Source organism: Lepidochelys kempii, chromosome 4 (assembly GCF_965140285.1).
Source record: "Lepidochelys kempii isolate rLepKem1 chromosome 4, rLepKem1.hap1, whole genome shotgun sequence".
Lineage (NCBI taxonomy): Eukaryota > Metazoa > Chordata > Testudines > Cheloniidae > Lepidochelys > Lepidochelys kempii.
Genome location: NC_136383.1, coordinates 29,651,641 through 29,673,311, shown reverse-complemented (window position 1 = coordinate 29,673,311; position 21,671 = coordinate 29,651,641). Strand labels below are relative to the sequence as shown.

Sequence of the window (21,671 nt, the reverse complement as noted above, 5' to 3'; positions counted from 1 at the left end):
CTGGTTTTATTTTGTTGAGTAACATTCTTGCCCTAAAGGATTGGATACGTTGGTGACAGAACTCCAATTTATTTGGAAATAGACTATTTATCTCTCTTTTTTTTTAAACAAAACCAAAAACTATGAACTGTGGCATGTGATGTGTGCGCGCACACAGATTTTCATTAGAGAATATATTTGCACGAATAGCCAGTCCTTTAATAAACTGCCTTTGGTGTGAGATCCTACGTGCAATTGGCCTGGGGTAAGTGGCTGGTCTTTTAGGACTGAGAGTAACCTGAATATTGCTGTGATCCTTGGGGTAAGGGCACATTTGTCACAGAGGTAGGCTAACCTGGGTGGCAAATCAGAAAGTACTCAAGAGGAATGTCTGTGACTCCATGTTGAGATTGTTATAGTGTCTGAGGAGTTCACGCTTGACGATTGGTTGGTGAAATTTAGGCATAGAACTCACAACCAACTGGGGGTTTGTGCCCTGGTTCCTAACAGTCTGCCCTGAAGTTGGTACTTCCGCTCTTGAGCCACTGCAGGGCAGCTTGACAGATGGAAAATACACAACTCTGAGGGTATGTTGACACAGCAAGCACACACCTGCATCTGGCCCATGCCAGCTGACTCCGGCTTGCGGGGCTTGGGCTCTGGGGCTGTTGCATTGCTGTGTAGGCTTCTGGCCTCGGGCTGGAGCCTGGTCTATGGGACCTTGCAAGATGGGAGGATCACAGAGCTCGGGCTCCAGCCTTAGCCCAGAAATCTACACTGCAGTGCAGCAGCTCTGCAGCCCAAGCCCATGAGCCTGGGTCGGCTGGCCTGGGCCAGCTGCCGGTGTCTGGTTGCTGTGTAGGCATACCCTGAGACGCGTCCACCTAACAATCAGAGGGTGAAGAGGGAAAACATTTCTTAAATATAAGAAATGGTCACTTCAGAGATTGTTTGAGTAGTCCAAGGTTTGGGGGGGAGGGGAAGTCCCCCATTTAGTTTAAACAAAACATAACTGTAGCTTGCAGTGGTTAACAGGAATCCCTCTTCATTCTGAAAATAAACAAATCTGGTGGAATGTGCAGTACAGTATGTCCCTTTATACTTGTTTTCCCTCCACCCCATGAGACTTTTTATTTATTCAAATGGACAGTAGCTGTTGATAAAACTAAGAAACCTCTTCTAATAACTGACAAGCTGATATCATTGCATTATGGCAGTGGCATCAGTCAGTTTCTACTATTCACTTAATATTTCTGATTTGGTTGAGAGTTCTTATGTTTGGTCTCTGCCCAGCAAGGACCTTTCCTGTCTTCTTTGTCCCCTTCAGAAGTCTGAACAACATCTGGTCAGTCTTTTTTGTTGTGCTAACATTTGTGAAAAATGTTTAGGTTTTTTTTGCTTGGGTGACTCAGGCCACTTTATATTAAAAGTTTAGTTATGGTAAATCTGGAAAAAAAATAATTTAGGGACAGTAAAGTGCTAAATGCTTGAAAATCCTGTCCTGAGCTTGTGCTGTATATTAATTTTTTTCTTACTGATTTAAACACGCACCAGGTACATCGTATTTCCCCATCTGGGTTTTTGATCATTCTCATAACTGCAATTGATTTCCAAAACAGAATTTAAAGCAGAGCATTTTCTGAGCATTTCCCATTGTTTATACAGAGTCCTCCCAATATAGAGGCCTCCAATTCTGCAGGCATTTATTGATAAATATTGCTTAAACTGGAAACTGTGCCTAGAACTCTCTCATATAGAGCAATGAAAAAGCTGTAATTTGCATTTGCAATACCTGAATGGTACGATATGGGGCTTGAGAGGTGCTTGGCATCAACTCCCATTAATTTCATTGGGGATTAAGCAGGCACAGTTTCAAAGGGCTGGGCTTTATGCATTATGTTGGGGCTGTAAAATTACAACTGTTAATATTGGAAGGGGTGGGGACAATTCCTGTTTCAAATCGAGCTGCAGTTCAGACACTGGCTTTTTAAGTGTGTGCGTAAGTTAAAAAGTTTAACTTGAAAATTTTCATTGGTGCAAGGGAAGAACCACCTGTTTTAATATAATTAGCTTCGGTTTAACTCTGCCCTTTACATACCTGAGCACCATTTTTTGCCCAGGCAGCTGGTAGCCAGATAACCGTTGCTGGACTCAGTGAAGCAATTTAAAAACAAGGACGTGGGTCTGGATGTGGATCTAAAATTTGGTTCCCCCACTCTTGAATCTCTAAAGCAGGCCTGAACTTTGTGTAATATCTTGGCCAAGAAGAGAGTCAAATTCTTGAAATGGAAAATGTTTTTGATCACTTGTCTCATAGTGGGATTTAATTTATGTATTGAAGTTCAAATACAGATCAGGACCAATTTACCTTTCCTGCAAACTCAGAGAAATATTTGGGCATGATTATGTTTAGCCCCAATTACAAAGCCCTAAAATGAGATTCATACTGGCCAAGAGCTTTAAAAGTGACTAGTGATTTGGGGTACTGGGTTTGAGGTGTCTTACAGATGCTCTTAGAAAGTATTGAACACTTACCCTCTAAAATCCAGGCCCCTTAAAGGTGTCTCAAGGTTGGCACATAAAAACCAAGGAACCCAAAATCACTGGTTATTTTTGGAAATCTTGGCCAGTTGGTTTTATTCTGTTGGTCATTGGAATGATGCCTGTATATATACATATCTGTAAATAATTTCTGTCAATGTTGGTATATTAATAACGCATTGTATAGTTACTGTACAATATCAGCACCCTTCTTTCCCCCCCTGAAAAATGCTCTCTGCTGTTTATAAACATAATACATAGCAATGGGCAGTGTCTTGGGTTGTTTTTATTAATTATAGGTGATGACCATATGTGGTGGCTTTAAGTCAGTTTTGAGTTATGGGGTCAATCGCTGAATGATGAAGTATATTGCACTTCTTGGTATCATGTACTGTGTATATTCCCTTTCTGTACGTAAGGGTATATTTATATGCAGAAGAGGCCCATGAAAGCTTTTGTTGGGAATTTGTGTAAGCATTCAACATAAAGAAATTAATTGTCTGTACCAGGGCTGATTTTCCCCCCTTGCTGCAGAAAATACAACAAATGCCTTTATATGGAGTGTAGCTGCTGCTTCCTGTAAATGTTTATAAGATGTTATTAAAAACATATGTCTTCTCTTCCCACAGACCTTGTTTAGAAAGCTTGTTGCAAGCATGTTGCTTTAGCTTTGCTTGCAAGAAACAGCATCTGTTATACTAAAAATGGTAGTTTTCTACAAACGTTTTTATCGTTTCCTTTTGTAAGGCCCGATAGACTTGGGAGCCGCATTTTCATTGGCTCTGTCCTTTGACAAAAAGCAAAGCCGTAGCCATTTCTGCTGGCCTCTAGAGATTTCCCTTATTCAAACCAAGCTGCTTACACTCACTGTAATAACAGCTGACTTTTTTTCATCTGCTTTTTTAACCCTGGGGTCACCTTTGATGCTTATGAAGGTGGACCTGGAAAATGCATACAGGCAATATGCAGAAATCACACCCCCATACTGGTGTTAATGCATGTTAATAGTGTGTGACCTGCAAGGCTCCTGGCATTCGCATCCTGGGCCTCTTCTGAGCAGAGATTGACAATACCGATACATAGGACCAAATTATATTGGGCTATACATTTGTTGTTCTACACACGTTTAGTTCCCTTTGACTTCAGCCTGAATACATAGTTTCAATGGAGACCATGTGTACATAGCCAGTACCAGAGTATGGCACCTAATGACTGTGATGTGGGGAAGGCAGAAATTAATTGACTCCTATTTGTTTTATTCTAATACAGATGTGAAACCCAGGTTCTAGAGACTAGTGTATTAAATCACTGCACCTGCTATCCTTTCTTCCTGTTTTTCTGCTCCTTTATCGGAACCCTGTGAATTCTCCTCCTTTCGCTGCTCTCTCCCCACCCCGCCCCTCCCCCCCAACACACACACTTTACATCCACCTCCCAAGTCCTGTGTGGAAGCTGTCATCCTCTTAGTTTTCAGTGGACTGAACAGGCTTTCTTTCCAGCTTGACCATGATGTCTCTTAAGTGACTAGGGTGGGTTGCAGTTGAGTAATGAGGCCCACAGGAGGTTACCTGTGGCTGAGTGCTGGCTTTACAACAACAGGACTTACGGATTGTAACACTTCCCCAAATTAAGAAGAAAAACGTAATAAAAAAAAAATTAAAATTGCTGAATAATCACATGGTGCTTATGTTACTGTTCAGTTCCAACTGCTTCTGGAGCCTATTAGAGAAAGTGGAAACAAGGAGGAGAAGCCAAGCTAGCCCAGGTGCCTTTACTGACGGTCATGGGCCATGAAATTCAGTGGTGTCTGTAGTTCCCCAGATTGTCCTTATTTCTCTTTTTATAGATGGGCACTATATTTGCCCTCTTCTAGTCCTCTGGAATGCCTCCCATCTTCCATGAGTTTTTGAGGATAATCTCTAATGACTCGGATGTTTCCCCAGGAAATCTCGAAGAGATTTGAAGGCATCTGATTTGTCTAAGTACTTCTTTAACTTGTTCTTTCCCTATTAGCCTCAGACCCTGCCTCATTTTCACTGGCATTCACTATGTTAGACTTCCAATCACTACTAACCTTTTTGGTGAATACTGAAACAAAAAAGTCATTTATCACTTCTGCTGTTTCCACATTTTCTGTTCTCTTTCTACCTCTCATTGAGCAATGGGCCTGCCTTGTTCTTGATCTTCCTCTTGTTTCTAATGTATTTGTAGACTGTTTTCTTGTTACCTTTTATGCCTCTAGCTAGTTTAATCTTGGTTTGTGCCTTGGCCTTCTAATTTTGTCCCTACGTGTTTGTGGTGTTTGTTTATATTCATCCTTCGTAATTTAACCTAGTTGCGTTGTTCAGAGTCCTTGGGACGATTAGGACTCAATAAAGCAGGTAGGGCTCCTCTGCCACATGAGGCCACCACATACTGTGTGACCTTATCCTCTCCTGCCCAAGCAGCTGCTTCTTGTCTGGCTTGCTATAAACCCGTCTGGCTTCCTTTGTTCTATCTTTCGGGTAACTTTCCACTGCGCTGACCTCACCCCTCTCCTTCAAGGAGTTAAACTAAAACTGGTTTTTTATGGATGCAGCTGTCTTTAGTATAACTTTTGTGAGGTCTAAGTACCATTGTTAATGTTAGAGAGAGAAGGGGAGTGAGATAATCTTTTTGGACCAACTTGGCATTCCTAGATAATCTTATTGGACCAACTTGAGTTGGTGAGAGAGAATTGAGCTTTCAAACTTACATAGAAATCTTCTTCAGGTCTGCTAAATATTTCCCATTGTCCTTGTCTGATTTGTATCTGCTACAGGACCTGTCAGCAGTGATGGGTCCGTATACATACAGGCACTCATGTTACAGAAATGTTTCATAATACAGTTTCACAATAACAACCAGAATTCATAAGTCGTACAGCCATTTTCCAAATTCATCATGCTCTGCCAAGGGCATGCATCCCTCTTCATGGCCTGTCCTATGCTTGCACGGCAGGAACTTTCTCATTCTGCTGCCAGGTGCTCTGCACCTGCAGAGGTAAGGGTAGAATGTGTTAGCACAAGTAACTAGCAGTAGGTGTTAGAATACTTAATGCTAGAAGCATTTACCTTTTCTGTATCTAATGGGCCAAATTCAGAGGTAATATGTGCTGTCAGGTGTGTTTTTAATATACATTTTGTGTTTTCCTTTGCTACACCAAGTTTATACTTTGTTTTCAGGTGCTAGTTTAAAATCCGTGAGCTAAAATTGTTTTTGCCAATTATTTTTCCATTATCAAAAAGACGCAGTGACACAGTTGCTGGGAAATAAAATGTATAAAGTAATCCAAGTCTCTCTCATGAGGTACCTAGTGAGATGAAAGCCTATAAATATGGAATTTTCTTCCCCACCTGCTATAAAGGTGGTCATTTTATTTATTGGGCCTATGGGTCTTAATTAATGAAGACTGGGAGGTGCCTGGCTTATCTATTTTAGTGTGGTGGTGAAATCATAAAACATCAACTATGTGCAACTGAGGAAGAAACTGAAATTCCCTGATGACTTTGAAAGAATTCACTGAAATCAAATTGCTTGCAAATATTTTACAAGACTTCTAAAAATTGATGTTGCCAAAACTGTGAGTAAAAAGGTGATACTTTTTTTTTATATATACCTACAGATATTGATGATGTCAAGAAACACAAACCGGGTTATCTTGAGGCTACAGCTGAGTGGTTCCGATTCTATAAGGTCCCAGATGACAAACCGGAAAATCAGTTTGCTTTTAATGGAGAGTTTAAAGACAAGGTGAAGATGATATGGATTTAAAGATGCATCTTGCTGGCATGTGTGGTTTTTGGAATGATATATCCTAGATTTTTTGGAATTGCTTGCAAGGAAGTGGTTGGTCCATCATAATGGAATAAAGCTAAGTCAGCATTCTTTAAATGCAGTATGGAGGGAGTAGGAATATATTATCAAACATCAGAACTTTATTCGGCTTATATTCATGTGTTTGTAAAATGAAAACCTTAATCCATATAGAGAATTTTGAATAGTTGTATTTTTGTCTGTGTGGATATTTAGGCAAACTTGCAAAATTAAACATATCTCAAGAAAATAATGGCTTTTGAACAAGTGGGAAAAATATTAGGTCCCACTCCTGTTGAGATTTACACACACGCATATGGGTCTTTTCAGTATCTTTGTCATCGTAGGAAAGAAATGGGGAATAGATTTTGAGCATAGACTGGCAAATCTTCATGACAGTTTTGCAAGACTGTATATTTTAAAAGAAGCAGTAGGTTGCAGACTTTTCCATGCTTGGTCTTTGCTCTGAAGTGAATTTTTTTGGTAATTTTGAGTAAAAATGTTTCAGCAGTTTTTGTCTTCAAGACTAAGATCTTTTCTCATCTTAAGAAAAATTCTCATGAGTTTTTGACACCTGTGGCTAAAATAGCTGATGATTGGAAGTGCAGTGGACATGGGAATAGCGCTCACTGTAGAGACTGTGCTCACTGTGACCTTTTTCCAGGTGAAATTGGGTTTGATTTGAGTTTTAAATGTTTTGAAAATCACATATTATGCACAATCTATAGAGGGATTTTTTCCCTAAGCATTATAAATGGGTTCCAGAGAAATGATGCCTGTACACAAATTGGCTATAAACTGTCTCAGCTATAAAATGGCTACTAACCAACCCAAACAAACTTTCCAATGTTTTCTGGGTGTAAAGATCCTCTTATTACTCTTCTCCATAAAATGAATCATTAGCCTGGTGGAAAATACCCAGTGTTACAAGGGCAGACAACCCAAAACTCTGTTGCCAGCTCCTCCACTGTCTGCCTTTGTTAAGTACAGACTTTGCAAAGCATATTCAGTGAGGCTTGAACAAAGCTGCAGCCAAAACTGCTGGAATTTTGGGTCAGAGTTCGCACTGAATACTCACCCCCTGACCAACTTGGATGCGCTTCATTTGTTTCCAGAGACTCAGGATGTAAAAGACGTGCATGCATGTCTCCATGCATCTGAAGAAGTGGATGCCCACGGAAGCTTATGCCCAAATAAATCTGTTAGTCTTTAAGGTGCCACCGGACTCCTCATTGTTTTTGTGGTTACAGACTAACATGGCTACCCCTCTGATACAGGATGTAAAAGAGTTACTCTTCCCCAAAATGTTCCAGTGGCACTGGTGAAGATAGGGTGCCCAGATAGCAAGTATGAAAAATCGGGACAGAGTGTGGGGGTAATAGGTGCCTATATAAGAAAAAGCCTCCAGTATCGGGACAGTCACTATAAAATCTGGACATCTGGTCACCCTAGGTGAAGGGTGGCAACATCTCAGTGGTATCTAGCCACCTAGTCCAATTATGAAATATGCATGCTCTGTCTGCAAGTGTGTGTTAGTCCATACAGCTGTTAAGTCTAAAACTAAAAATTTTTTGAAGCTTTTTAATTTCCTCCCCGTATTTCCCTTTTTAACAGCAACAAAACACCAACAAGAAATTAAATTCCACACCAAACAAAACTAGGCAATTAATATACCGCGTTAATGCAACACTAAGGTTGGATGGTTAAGCAATCAAATCGGGAAATACCAATATATTGCTGCATGTGCAACATTAACTTTGATCCCTGTGTGTATGCGTTATAATACAATCTTTAATAACAGGATCATGTGTTTCTCAAATAATAATGCATCATACAATGTTACTACATCTGTAGCTACACATGTAGAATATGATGATTTATTCCTGTACACATACACTGATGTCATTTTTCATGAATTCTCCTTATTGTGTCTGGCCACCAACCAAAAAGTATCCTCAATGTGATGCCAATTTATTTGGTGGGTAGTGAGGTCTGTTTCTTACCTTAGAAAAGTGTGATTGTAGGGAGCCTCCCGTGAAGCCTTATTAAAAGTTTTGGAAAATATATCTTGTGAAATTGCATTTTTTAATAAATTAATTATTTGGAATGTATTTAGTAGCTTTTTATATCTCAAAACTTTTTCTTGATATAAACTAGGATTTTGCTGTTGAAATTATTAAATCCACCCATGAATACTGGAAAGCTTTGCTTCATAAAAAGGCTGACAGAGGTGCTATAAAATGGTAAGTGTCCATTCAAAGCTATTCCTATTTGTATTGTATTCATTCTGTCAGTGTGGTAGCTGTGTATGAACCACTTACATTTTTTGTTTTGAGGTGGCAGTAACGTTTCTGTTTTTACAGCATCCTGATAGATAATTGCTCTTGCATGGTAACTACACAGGGTTTACTGGAAACTGCTCAGAAAATATATATTGATCATCTGAGTCCTGCAGATTATTTATAAATAAACTTTAGTAAAAGCTCAAAAACCAGTTACTGTGTAATCTGTTGCTTTTTGCACAATACTGATCATTTTGAATTTCTTTGAACATGTCCTGTTATGTAATTTGATAATATAGCCAGGTGTAGCTTGTTAATATTTAGAAATTATTTAATTAAAAGTATTCACTTTAAGCTGGAGAAAGAAGGTTAGGGTTGTGTTAGCCATTTAGTATGGTGACGTTACACAGTTACACTGTAAAATGAAATTTATGAATTCTTTAAAATGTTAAAGATAGTAACCTAACCTAAGGAAAAGCAGAGTTATTGCTGTCATTTTGTCCTGACCACCCTATTGTGTATCACTGTAGATGTATTTATGATCAGCTTCTGTTCTAAAATTCCTGCAGTTTTTAAATACAACAAGGGAATTAAGTTGTCAAGTTAGTCCTCAATTTTGAATTTCCCTTTCTTCCATAACACTGTTTGGGATTTCCCTGAGAGCCTCCATATTCCGTACAAAGCCCTAATGCATCCTCTGCCTATCATTTGTTCCATACTATTATTATTATTTGTTTTGCAGCAGAACCAGGAGTCCCCAACTGAGATTGGGGCCCCAATGTGCTGCACAGACACATAGTGAGAGACATTCCCTGCCCCAGATAGCTCAACAGCCTAAATAGGACACAGTCAGAGAGTTGGAGAACAAGTGTATTGTTATCTCTGTTTTATAGATGGGGTATCTGAGGCACATTGAGATTAAGTGATTTGCCCAAAGTCACACTGGAAGTCTGTGGCAGAGCCAGAAATTGACCCCAGTTCTCCAAGCCAGCGTTCTTTTTGGACTGGCTGGGTTTGCGTTAGAAGCTAGTCACCAAATCATCTTCGTTGGCAAGATGTGATCGCTGTTGAGTGATACCATTCTTAATATTAGTTGTGTTTAACACGCTTTGTTTAAATATACTGTAAACTGGTAAAAACGAAAAACAAAATTAAACAGAGATTTATTGCTATTTTATTTGGTTGAGTCTCTAGGTGTATCTAATGGCTTACATTGCAACTGGAACTATTTGCAGTTTTTCCATTAACTGTATAAGAAAATTCAGTGAGATATCAGAAGGTAGCAGGGTATATTTGTGCATATTAACATAACTATGGTGTTGTTCATTGATCTAAAGTAATGGGCACTCAATCAATGTCTAGGCACCCTTAGAATACATTAAGTCAGTGTCACAATCAAAGCATAGGAGTAATGAAATGGTTAGCTGTTTGCCAGGATATTGCATGGCCCTCACCCAACCCTTCTGACCCTACAGAGTGAACTGTTATGATGTAAGCCATGGCATGCAAAGATTCATTGGAATCTGGGAAGTGGGAATATGGCTCCAATTCAGCAAAGTGTTTAAGCATGTGGTTAAAGTTAAGTATTGATATCAGTGTGATCTTAAGCACAGCTTAAAATTAAGCATGTGCTTAAGTGCTTTGCTGAATGGGGCCCCGTATTGCTCGTAATCTGATATGTGTGTATATTGATATGTAACTGTGTATATATGCGTTTTTAAAAGTTTTGTCATAAATTCTTTAAAATGTTACGTTTTTTAAGTAGTTAGTCCTCTTGAAGGCTCAACTGCCATTAAATACCAGGTTTTGGCTTGGTACACATTTAAATGGCCTGTTGTCAAGCTCGCTGAGCGGATTTGCAGTGCAAATACTGTCAGCACAGAACCTACAGGGTGTGAATGTTTTGCCTGGTCCTCTTTTAATACTATGGGTGCCTGCCATTAACCAAACATGTAATGCAAATTCTGATTCATTATAGTCCTTCTATATGTTTCCTGGAAAAATGGGTGGTCTCGCTGTACTCTAGGGTTGTCCAGCTCTGTTAATAATTGGATAACTTGGTAATATTGAGCTTCATATTTTTTTATTCCAAAGCACTTAGGCTACATGTTGGTATAATTTATAAAAAAAAAAAAAAAATCACAGCCTTACTTTGAGGAATAGGATAAACTGCATAGTATTCGATCAGATAATTTAGATGAGACCTTACAAACCAAAGTCCAAATTCAATCCTGGTATAGATGGGTACAACTGCACTAACTTCAGTGGAACTTTAGCCATGTACACCAGCAGAGGATTTGGCTCCATGTTCCCATCTGCTCGCCATAAGCATTAAAGATCTTGGACACTTTTTTTGAAAGAGCAGAGGTTTGCCCCAGGTCTTTGATCAAAATTTCTCCTTTGCCACCAGTGTGATGTGAAGTCAGTTTATTGGATCCCCTACCCGAGGGTTGTCTCCTCTATAAATGGACACAATGGCATGAACTTTGGGATCTTTTTAAGGATGAAAGGAACTATATAAATGTAAAATATTAAATGTATAAAATGCTGGTTATTGTTGCTTCATTTTTGACTACTCACTTCTTAGTAGACATAAACATTTGGGTTCTTTGCAGAGACTGTTTATCATAGGTAGGTTTTATTATATTCCATTTTTTTATTGTTAACTATCTTATTAATTTTTATTTTTCAGTATGAATGTTTTGGTGCATGACAGCCCCTTTTGTTGCAGCGAAGAGGATGCCAGATTAATTGTGCAATCAGTAAGGGCAAAATGCTTTTAATGGAAGTTTTTTATTTTTAAAAATTGTTACTAATGCTCGCAAAAGATCCAAAAATCCAGCACTGAAATAATATAGGTAGACAAAGTGGGTCCTTGCATTAAACGAAGATGTGAGGTTTAAAAAATAAAACGTAGAATATAGAGATTATGGGGGACATATAACCATTATAATATAAACCTTTTTTGCTGCAGTATAATAATTGTGTTTTCTGGCAAGTTCATTACTGTTTTGCTGATTTTCTATGGTGCTATTTCTTCTGATGCTAAATAACAAGATTGACTATGTATATCTAGCCTGCTGTCTTCTCTGTCTGCCCTGTTGCCATGAGTTACCACCCAGTGCTAAAACTCGTTGACTAGCTGACTGTACTCTCTAATCACTAAGGGGATCCTTTGTTTGCCTACTTGCATAATTAAATGCATCACTGTACAAGGAAGGGGGAAATGTTTTTCTAACTGCTTGTTAATTTTCAGAACAAGGCGCTATTCTTTAATGTAAAATTCAAATACATGAGTTCTCTGTTTAAAGTAGAAAAATGTCCTGCAGGTTTGATACTTGCATGTGCAAATGTCATTGGAGAAGTATTCCATTTAAATGTTATATTTTGGAGACCACAACTTAAGCAAAAAAAAAAAAAAGAAAGAAAGAAAGAAAAGAAATGTAAAGTGCCTGATTTAACAAAAAAAACCCCGAACATTTCTCTCACGTATTTGCTTTGGCCGTTCCCATGAGCATATCGGGTGTTTTGCAGTTGCAAGTGGCTGTATAGGCAACTAACTAGGGTTAACTCAAACTCTCTCAGTTGCTCGATTTGTGCACACAGTTATAGCAATAGTGTAAGTGTCAAATGAGACCTCATGCCTCTTAAAACCAAGGTCTGGAAAAGCTAATGTTTTTACTTTCAAAAACCAGACATACAGAACATATACATATTTGGAGGCTTCTTTCCTAGTTGCCTCACTTTTTCATTGTTTACTTGTAAGATACACACTAATATCTTCAGTAGCTTACACCAACAATATATCAGTCATGCAAAATCCAGGACCTTTTATGTATTGGGAGGGTGAGTCAGATATTCCTGTTTATTTTAGCTAGTTGAGGACTAATAAATTTCTCTGTAATGGGTGCCTATGGCATTGTATCTGCAACAAGCAGTTAAAAGTGAACTCCCTCAAAGTCTTATAGTAGCCACCAATGTGTTTGACTTTTTTTTTTCTTCCTGTTCTCATTCCTCACTTTCTTTTTTTTCTTTAATGGTTTCATTATTTCTTTGTAGTGTTTTACTAAACCCCAATCATCCATGATCCTCCCCTGCTTCTGTTCCTTTTACAGTTTTTCTTCTTTGATTTTTTTAGGGCTGTGAAGTGATTAAAAAAATTAATCACGATTAATCACACGATTAAAAATATTAATCATGATTAATCATGTGATTAAACAATAATAGAATACCATTTATTTAAATATTTTTGATGTCTACATTTTCAAATATATTGATTTCAATTACAACACAGAATACGAAGTGTACAGTGCTCACTTTATATTTATTTTCAATTACAAGTATTTGCACTGTAAAAAAAAAACAAAAGAAAAAGTATTTTTTCAATTCACCAATACAAATACTGTAGTGCAATCTTTTTATCATGAAAGTTGAACTTACAAATGTAGAAATATGTTTTAAAAAACCCCTGCATTCAAAAATAAAACAATGTAAAATCTTAGAGCCTGCAAGTCCATAGTTTGTTTACATTTGCATGAGATAATGCTGCCCGCTTCTTGTTTATAATGTCACCTGAAAGTAAGAACAGGCGTTCTCATGGCACTGTTGTAGCTGGCGTTGCAAGATATTTACGTGCCAGATGCGCAAAAGATTCATATGTCCTTTCATGCTTCAACCACAATTCCTGGGGACATGCGTCTGTGCTGATGATGGGTTTTGCTTGATAACAGTCCAAAGCAGTGCGGACTGACGCATGTTCATTTTCATTATCTGAGTCAGATGCCACCAGCAGAGGTTGATTTTCTTTTTTGGTGGTTCGGGTTCTATAGTTTTTGCATCCGAGTGTTGCTTTTTTAAGATTTTGAAAAGCATGCTCCACACCTCGTCCCTCTCAGATATTGGAAGGCACTTCAGATTCTTAAACCTTGGGTCGAGTGCTATAGCTATCTTTAGAACTCTCACATTGGTACCTTCTTTGCGTTTTGTCAAACCTACAGTGAAAGTGTTCTTAAAATGAACAACATGTGCTGGGTCATCATCTGAGACTTCTATAACATGAAATATATGGCAGAATGTGGGTAAAACAGAGCAGGAGATGTACAATTTTCTCTCAAGGAGTTCAGTCACATTTTTTTAATGAGCTTCATCAGCATGGAAGCATGTCCTCTGGCATGGTGGCGAAAGCATGAAGGGGCATACGAATGTTTAGCATATCTGGCACGTAAATACCTTGCAGTGCCGGCTACCAAAGTGCCTTGGAAATGCCTGTTCTCACTTTCTGGTGACATTGTAAATAAGAAAAGGGCAGCATTATCTCCTGTAAATGTAAACAAACTTGTTTGTCTTAGCGATTGGCTGAACAAGAAGTAGCACTGAGTGGACTTGTCGGCTCTGAAGTTTACATTGCTTTGTTTGAGTGCAGTTATGTAACAAAAAAAAAAAATCTACATTTGTAAGTTGCGCTTCACGACCAAGAGATTGCAATGTAGTACTTGTATGAAGTGAATTGAAAGATACGATTTCTTTTGTTTATCATTTTTACAGTGCAAATATCTGCAATCAAAAATATTTCAATTACAATGCAGAATACAATATATATGAAAATGTAGAAAAACATCCAAAATATTTTATAAATTTCAGTTGGTATTCTGTTTAACAGTTCAATTTAAACTGCGATTAATTGTGATTGATTTTTTTGAGTTAATCACGTGAGTTAACTGCGATTAATCGACAGCCCTCTTTTTTTTGTTAATCTAGTTAGTCTAGTTACTCTTAATATATTTATCCTTGAGTAAAATGCACAATATGTTTTAATTGGTATTTTTAATGTATGTAATTTCCAATCAAAAGTAACCTGAAGTGGAAACAGTACAGCCTTTAACATTCCCTTGAGAGCAAAACGTCAAATTCTAGATATTAAATTTTAAACAGGTGTCTTTTCCACAGTCTTGCATTGCCAGATTCAGTTGTCAGACATTCAGCTCTTGCAAGCTCAACTGACAGTATACAGAGATCACCTGCAGCATCTTAATGGCTGTGGGTTTTTCACATGTACCTGGAAATTTAAAAAAAAAAAAAAAATTCTACTTTTACTTTCTTTCATTGGCTTATGGATAAGAGCAAGAGAAATCAAAGCTATTGTTGTGTTGACTTACAAGTATAACTGGAAACATATTTCCATATTCCTGAGTCACCTGCACTCTTTGGAACAGCTGCCATGCTTGTTTCTAACCCATTTTACAGAGAGAAGATTTTCGTATTGGATGGGTGGTATATACCTTTTACTTTCATGAGATATATTAACTGCAAAAATAAAAGGCATACTCTGTTGCTATAACTCTTGCATTTTTACGGAGAGTAGAATGCCTAGAATTTCCATGCCTAAGAACAAAGTCAAAAGCAAATGATAAAGAAGTCTTTATTGCACTGCTTCTACATATATAATTATAGATGGGCCAGATTCTGATACCCTTGTTGGGTGACACCTTACTCCATGGGTAGACCTGTTGACTTCAACATGATTTAGAGTGTTAGCATCTGACCCTTTATGATTTTACAGGCATTATATTTGAGACTCAAATGACTTGTCAGTATTGAGAATTAATTTCTGCTCTGTTTCTGCCTTCTTTTTAAGTATCCAGTGTTGACTGCCTTCTAAGAGTGTGTGTTTGTGCATTCTCTGTCTCTTAAGTGTGTGTTACTTTGTTGATCTTTCCTCCTTGTCTCACTTTACTCTTCTCTGCCAGTTGAGTTTCAGGACAGTTGGCCTAACCGTGCTCTGACGTTAGTGAAAGTCAGGAGCGTTCCACTGCAGTTGATAGAGTTACCCCCAAGTAAAATTGGCACAATCAGAGAGATCAGAAAAGGCAGTCTGTGTATGACAGCAGTAGGTATGAGCATTTGAAATACCCCAAATTACCCTGGCATTCTGTAGCCAGACATACACCAGAGTTTATAACTGTCTGTAGATGGTGAAAGTTTCTGGTGTTTTCTGATCTCTTGTGCTATCTTTTTCTCAGCACCAATGTTAGTGCACACTGAAAATTAGGTGCTGGAACAATAAAACATGAAGCTAGATATGTCAATGTTAAAATTTACCATTTACTTTACAGTAAGTGTTGCCATCTATAAAACTGACCTGGGCAGCCAAGCCTTTGTTTAACATTAATCCCAAGAACTGCTTGCTCACTCACTCTACAAGGAAGCTGCTTATAAAATTGGAAAACCTCCAAGATAAACTATAAATAGCTTGAACAGTTTTTCTCAGACTTATCACATTATTCTTCCCTTATAAAACTGGAAAGAAAATATGGTAGAAGGGCTTTTCTGAGAGGGGTATCTTTGATAAAATAACTTTGGTAGGAATGCTTTACAGGCAAAAGTATCTTTTAAAAGAGAGAGTAAGGGGGCAGTCTTCCCCTCAGAACTTAAAAACCCCAACCAAACAAAATAACAACCTGGTATATTTTCTGTAATGTTGATAATGATGCATGTGGACAGTAGGAGGGTTATGGCTAAAACCCAGGGAAGAGCCCTAAGCGTGGTGAACTCCCTTCCCCTTCCCTATTCATCTAATGGGGTATTAACTCTATAGCCAGATGCTGATACTTTAAATGTCAGTATTAAGTATTTAATTGCTGATAATTTTAGCAGATGGGATGGGAGTGAAGCCAACATGGAATTGAGATTTGCTGGAGAGAAGGAATTTCAGAGGGTAGGAAATAGAAGCGAGGAGAGAAATAGGAGGATGGGAAAGGAAGTGAGACTAAGGACAGAAATAATACTGGTCCTAAACGTGAAAATATTGTCTCACTGAGTGATGCTAGATGTGACAATAGGTGGACAAATAAAATTAACAACCAAGTTTATTTGCACTAAGCTATATTTCCCTAGCACTGATCTTTGTGAAACCATGTGTAAATGGGAGATCCAGTGTGGGCTGAAGGATATATGTAGCTTTAAAGTTATACAAAGCCCCATGGACCACAGTTAAATATAGAATGTATTCCTTCTACAGAATGAGTTTGACTCTCCTGTTTTAGAGATTGTTTTCCCCCCAAAAAACATAGTTGTGGAAAGATGTAATTGTAAATTTACTAAGAAAATTAATCATATAGTAACCTTGTTGCAAAGATGTTTTCATCTTTGTTGTTTTGCAAATCAAAAAATCCGCTTTATCCTACAAGAGTAAATCATCTTTATTCTGCTACTGGTAGGTCTGTGCCTGCGTTTGAGTGAGACAGATTATAGGTAGTAAGAAAAATGGAGGTGTGAGAGGGAGGAGTATTGTCTTACGGTGCCAGTGGTATGTTTCTTTTGTGCAAATAACTGTTGACTTTCACAGTAGGATAACCTAGAGTTTGGACACTCTACATATGGAGTGTTACTAATATTGTGGGTTTTTTTCTGTAGACACCACCACCTGCGAGAGGAGACTCTGTTTCTGCAGAAGGTACAGTTTATTGTTACTCCGAATGACAACATGTATTTTTGTTTCATTTGCTTGGGGAAAAAATGATTTAAAAATAGATCAGTTGAAAAAGCTTTTGTGAACTAAACATACTAAGCATGAGAACTGATAAAAATGCTTATATAGGGCCAGATTATACTGCCCTCACTTCTCTTGAATAGTACCTTAGAGAGTGAGTAGTTCTACTGAAGTCAAAGGGACTACTAGTCAAGTGGCATAAAGTACTAATACCTGCTCTGTGTCTATAAGGGTATTGTAGTCTTAGCCCATGTCAGTCTAGAATTAGATGAGCAATCATAGTAATATTTTTCTGTTTCAGAAATTATGGAGGGCCATATTTATCCTTTTAAGAAATGTTGCTTTTCTTGCTTTTATTTCTTCCTTGTGGTAACTTTAAAAATGAAACAGAAGAAACTATCCACCAAAACTAGGCCAAATTTACTTTTTCAGTGTTAATTAAAGCAAAATTGCCTTTTCCCCATTCTTGTGGAACTGGTTTTCAAGTTAACAAAAATGATAGTTTTAGTTGAGGTACAGGAGTCCGAACTAAGTTTGTTCAATATGCTTTGTTTACTTAAAAAAAAAAAAGAAAAGCTGTTGACTTTTTAATGCCAAAAGCACTGTACGAGAAAGGAACTTACAGTACTACAAATTGGAGGGCAGAAGGGAAAGACAACAAGGAACTTAAAATCTTGAGTCTAGTTCCAAATTCTTCACAAAATAACATCTGTGTAATCAATTTCATGGGAAAGCAAGCTGCATTCCTTTTGCCCTTATATGGTATGCCAATAAATAGCATTTATTTACTAAAATATTCCATCTCAAGCCTCTGACAGAACTGACCACAGTCTGCCTCATCGTTGATGTGTGCAATACATCAGGGCTGTACGCTGTTGCAGGATTTAATTTTCAGCCAAGTTGTATCACAAAATAAAATATGTTTACTTCGGGGGCACTCTTTTCATGGATTGCTGATATGGTTCAAGGAGCTGTATATGTTTGGGAGGGGAGAATAGGAAAGAAGCTGAAAGTGTAGAGTATTGCATATCCAAGAGTTTGCATCTGGTTGTCCATGTAGAATTAATACCATTCTTGACGTGTATTTTTGTTTTAGTTGATGTGTGGCACTTTCTTAACAAATGATCATCGGAATGTTCTGAAGTCACATCATCAAATCTTAAATCGTCCCTTTTTTCCTGAGTTTTGAAGACAAGCAGGCGAATGTACTAATTGCTGGGTTCCTGTTGGAACAACTTTTCAAGTAGCATAAACCCTCTGTCATGTAAATAAACTGACATTTTAAAATGGTTTCCTTTCTGCGTGTTTCTTTGTGTGGAGTTTTGTTTGTTTCTAATCTTGAAAACTCTGTGGTTCCTTCTATACATCCAACCTGTACCAAAACAGGTGGGGGACAAAGGTGGCTTCAGTACACATTTGCATCCTCCAGGTGTAGAGGTTGATTTGGGATGGTCTGGTATATGGCTGAATATTAGAGCAGCCCTCAAACTGCTCTAACATAAGCCAGCTGCTGATGGCCCTCAAGGGGCTGCTCTGGCAACCAGGGGTCACAAGGGTGTAGGGATATCCTGGCCATGATCCCTTTCAAACAGACAGTATCACCTACACTGTGGGCTAAATGTCTGTGCAAATATGCAACGGTACACAGAGTTCGACAGTTTGTGCCCATAATGTGTTCACATCCACAATTACCTATTTGCAAGTTTCAGCTAGTTTGTGTGCAGCATATTTGCTTATTTAAAAAAAATAGATGAAAATAACAGCACTTCAGAAAATTAATTGAATTAGGAAGTGCAAATTCCATGATGAAGCACAGCAAGGATGCGCAAACATGTGTTCTGTGGAGTACATCCTGTTTTGATAATTCTTGAACTTGATCCTCCAGGAGGGATTTTTATCCCTTGGAAAACTTTTCATTTTTAGAATTGTTCATGGTTGGGAGGCTTTTGATGCTTCATTATCCAATGGGGCAAGAATTGTGGATAAAATTTGTGAAATTAAGCCTTATATCTTTGTTAGGGTAAAAATACCTGCCAGATTTCCTGCTTCAATAGGCAAGGCCATGTATAGCAGACTTAACATTTTTTCTAAAAAATTTCCTATCATATCTCCACTCGTGGAACGGAAGGAGTGCTATGTAGACAGACTACTAGTGTTTTAACCACCATGTCATTGGAACCTACTGTGAAAAGGGTTAGAGGGCACAGTGATTAAAACAGTGGCAACATTAGCACTCCTCCTGTTGTCACCACTTGCTGAAGCTGCATTCATGCTATGACAAGAGGGGAAAACTTCAGAAAATTGCTAGCGTAGACACGGCCTGCGAGACGGTGGTGCTAATATAAAGGATGAGGTAGATTTATATTATTACTTGTTACTCAGCAAATTATGATTGCAGAGAGTCATTTCACTGGCTTAAAACCTCTTTAGTAGTGTGGCCTAGTAGATAGTGCTTGACTGGGACTCAGTAAACCTAGCTTCTATTCCTGGCTCTGCCACTGGCCTGCTGGGTCACCCCCGTACCTCAGTTTCCCCCATCTGGAAAATGGGAGATAATCAGACTGACCTCTGTGGTAAAACTCTTTTTTTTAAGATCAACTGATGAAAAGTGCAATATGAGAGCTAGTTAGTATTATCATTAGCACTTCTTACATCATACTTTTTCATCGTTAAGGCATATTGCATCTGACACATTCTTGTACAGGAACTCCAGTATGGTCATTTATTCAGGGATCTTGTAGCAAAATGTGTTAGACCTATACATTCAGTGGCCACTGTTTGAAAATAACGTGTTCATTCCAGTATCCTGGGCCTACATTCCTCCTCTTAATGTAAAACCATTTGCTATAGGTGAGCTATTGTAGCCTACCCGTGGCTGTAACAGTATCTAACATGGTCTTATGAGGTAATATCTTTTATTGGACCAGCTTCTGTTGGTTGGAGACAAGCTTTCGAGCCACACACTTCTTCAGGTCACGCAGAGTTCTGTGTTGCTCGAAAGCTGGTCTCTCTCACCAATAGAAGCTGGTCCAATAAAAGATACTACGTCACCTACCTTGTCTCCAATATATTGTGAAAAGAAAAGGAGGACTTGTGGCACCTTAGAGACTAACCAATTTATTAGAGCATAAGCTTTCGTGAGCTACAGCTCACTTCTTCAGATGCATATCGTGCATATCCACGATATGCATCTGAAGAAGTGAGCTGTAGCTCACGAAAGCTTATGCTCTAATAAATTGGTTAGTCTCTAAGGTGCCACAAGTCCTCCTTTTCTTTTTGCGAATACAGACTAACACGGCTGTTACTCTGAAATATATTGTGACTGACACGGCTACAACTACACTGCATACACACCTTATAAAGCACTTAGGGACAGGTGGACTGTGAAAGGGTCTTTCTAAAATCAAATTACACTCTATATATCATTTGTAATTTTTAAAAATTATTTTTGAGTCTCAAAAAGGAAAAGACAGGGTGTAAACAAATACAAAGACCATAGGTGAAGTATTGGTTATAAATGAGTATCTATGGGAACTACCTTTGACAGTTAGGCCATAATCAGTATAAACAGAGTTTGTCAGAACTCTGTTCTTTAGCCCTCAACAAGGATTTCAGTAACTTTTTATTAGTAATAAAATTCCTCACTAGATGAGCCATAAAAAGCCAGATTAGAGTATTTGGGACTAAACTACTGGGGAAGGAAATAAGAGATTGTGTAAGTCTATTTAGACTGCAAGTAAATAATGTTAACTAGGGGAGAGGAGTGCTGCACAACTAAAATTATCTGAAATGTACAGTGCTGTGGCAAATGTTATTTAAAACGTTAAAATATTTCATACATACGGAATATATGATATGGCATTGTCTCTTCACATTGCTTTCAACATCTGTTTGTATAGGTTTTCTAAAGTTTTTCTTTCCAGATGCGATAAAAAGACATGCAGTAAATTTTAGTAAGAAGGTTAAATGCTCCTAATAAAAATCTATTTCAGAAGTGAATAGAATGAAAAGATTAGAAAAGGAAAGTTGTGGAGAGAACATCTGCTTGTGAGAGGTGTAAGGGGATGGGAGATAAAAACTGAGGAATAGATTTGCAGATCTCTTTACAGACTTACCCTCTCTCAGTTATTCTAGTTAAAGCCTTCTCATATTCTATTAAGGATCTTGGATGTTGTATTTAAAACTCAATCCAATGTGTTGGGAAGCTTAGCTACTGTACAGCACCAGCCACTGCTCTGTAGCCATTACATATGAAAGCTGTTGGTAACAAACATGAAACCCAAAACTAGAATATTTCCTGGAAAGAAGTCTTTTAAGAGAATACATGTGTATTCGGCAAGCTATAATAAACTTTTGTGGGAAATAGGTCTATTGCATATTTCTTCTAAGGACAACTTTCTTGGAAAACACCAACTTAATTTAGATTTTGAGGGGGGTGCTTAATGTAGTGGTGAATGCTCCCTTTACATAAATAAGGCAACAGCTGCTATTGTAAATAGTTGCTAAGCTTCTGATGACACCAAACCCAAGCCTCAATACCACAAATG

The 21,671-nt window shown here is 38.0% G+C and overlaps 1 protein-coding gene across 1 annotated transcript in view; it reads left to right on the top strand.

Annotated features, from left to right (window-relative positions):
- PPA2 (inorganic pyrophosphatase 2) overlaps nt 1-18,414 on the top strand; it is a 45,848-nt gene extending 27,434 nt beyond the window's left edge. The window contains 5 exon segments of the mRNA XM_073340829.2: nt 6,164-6,291; nt 8,512-8,597; nt 11,329-11,398; nt 17,049-17,088; nt 18,221-18,414. Coding sequence (XP_073196930.2) covers nt 6,164-6,291; nt 8,512-8,597; nt 11,329-11,398; nt 17,049-17,088; nt 18,221-18,249 — 353 coding nt within the window. The 3' untranslated portion in view covers nt 18,250-18,414.
- Nucleotides 18,415-21,671: the final 3,257 nt, after the last annotated feature.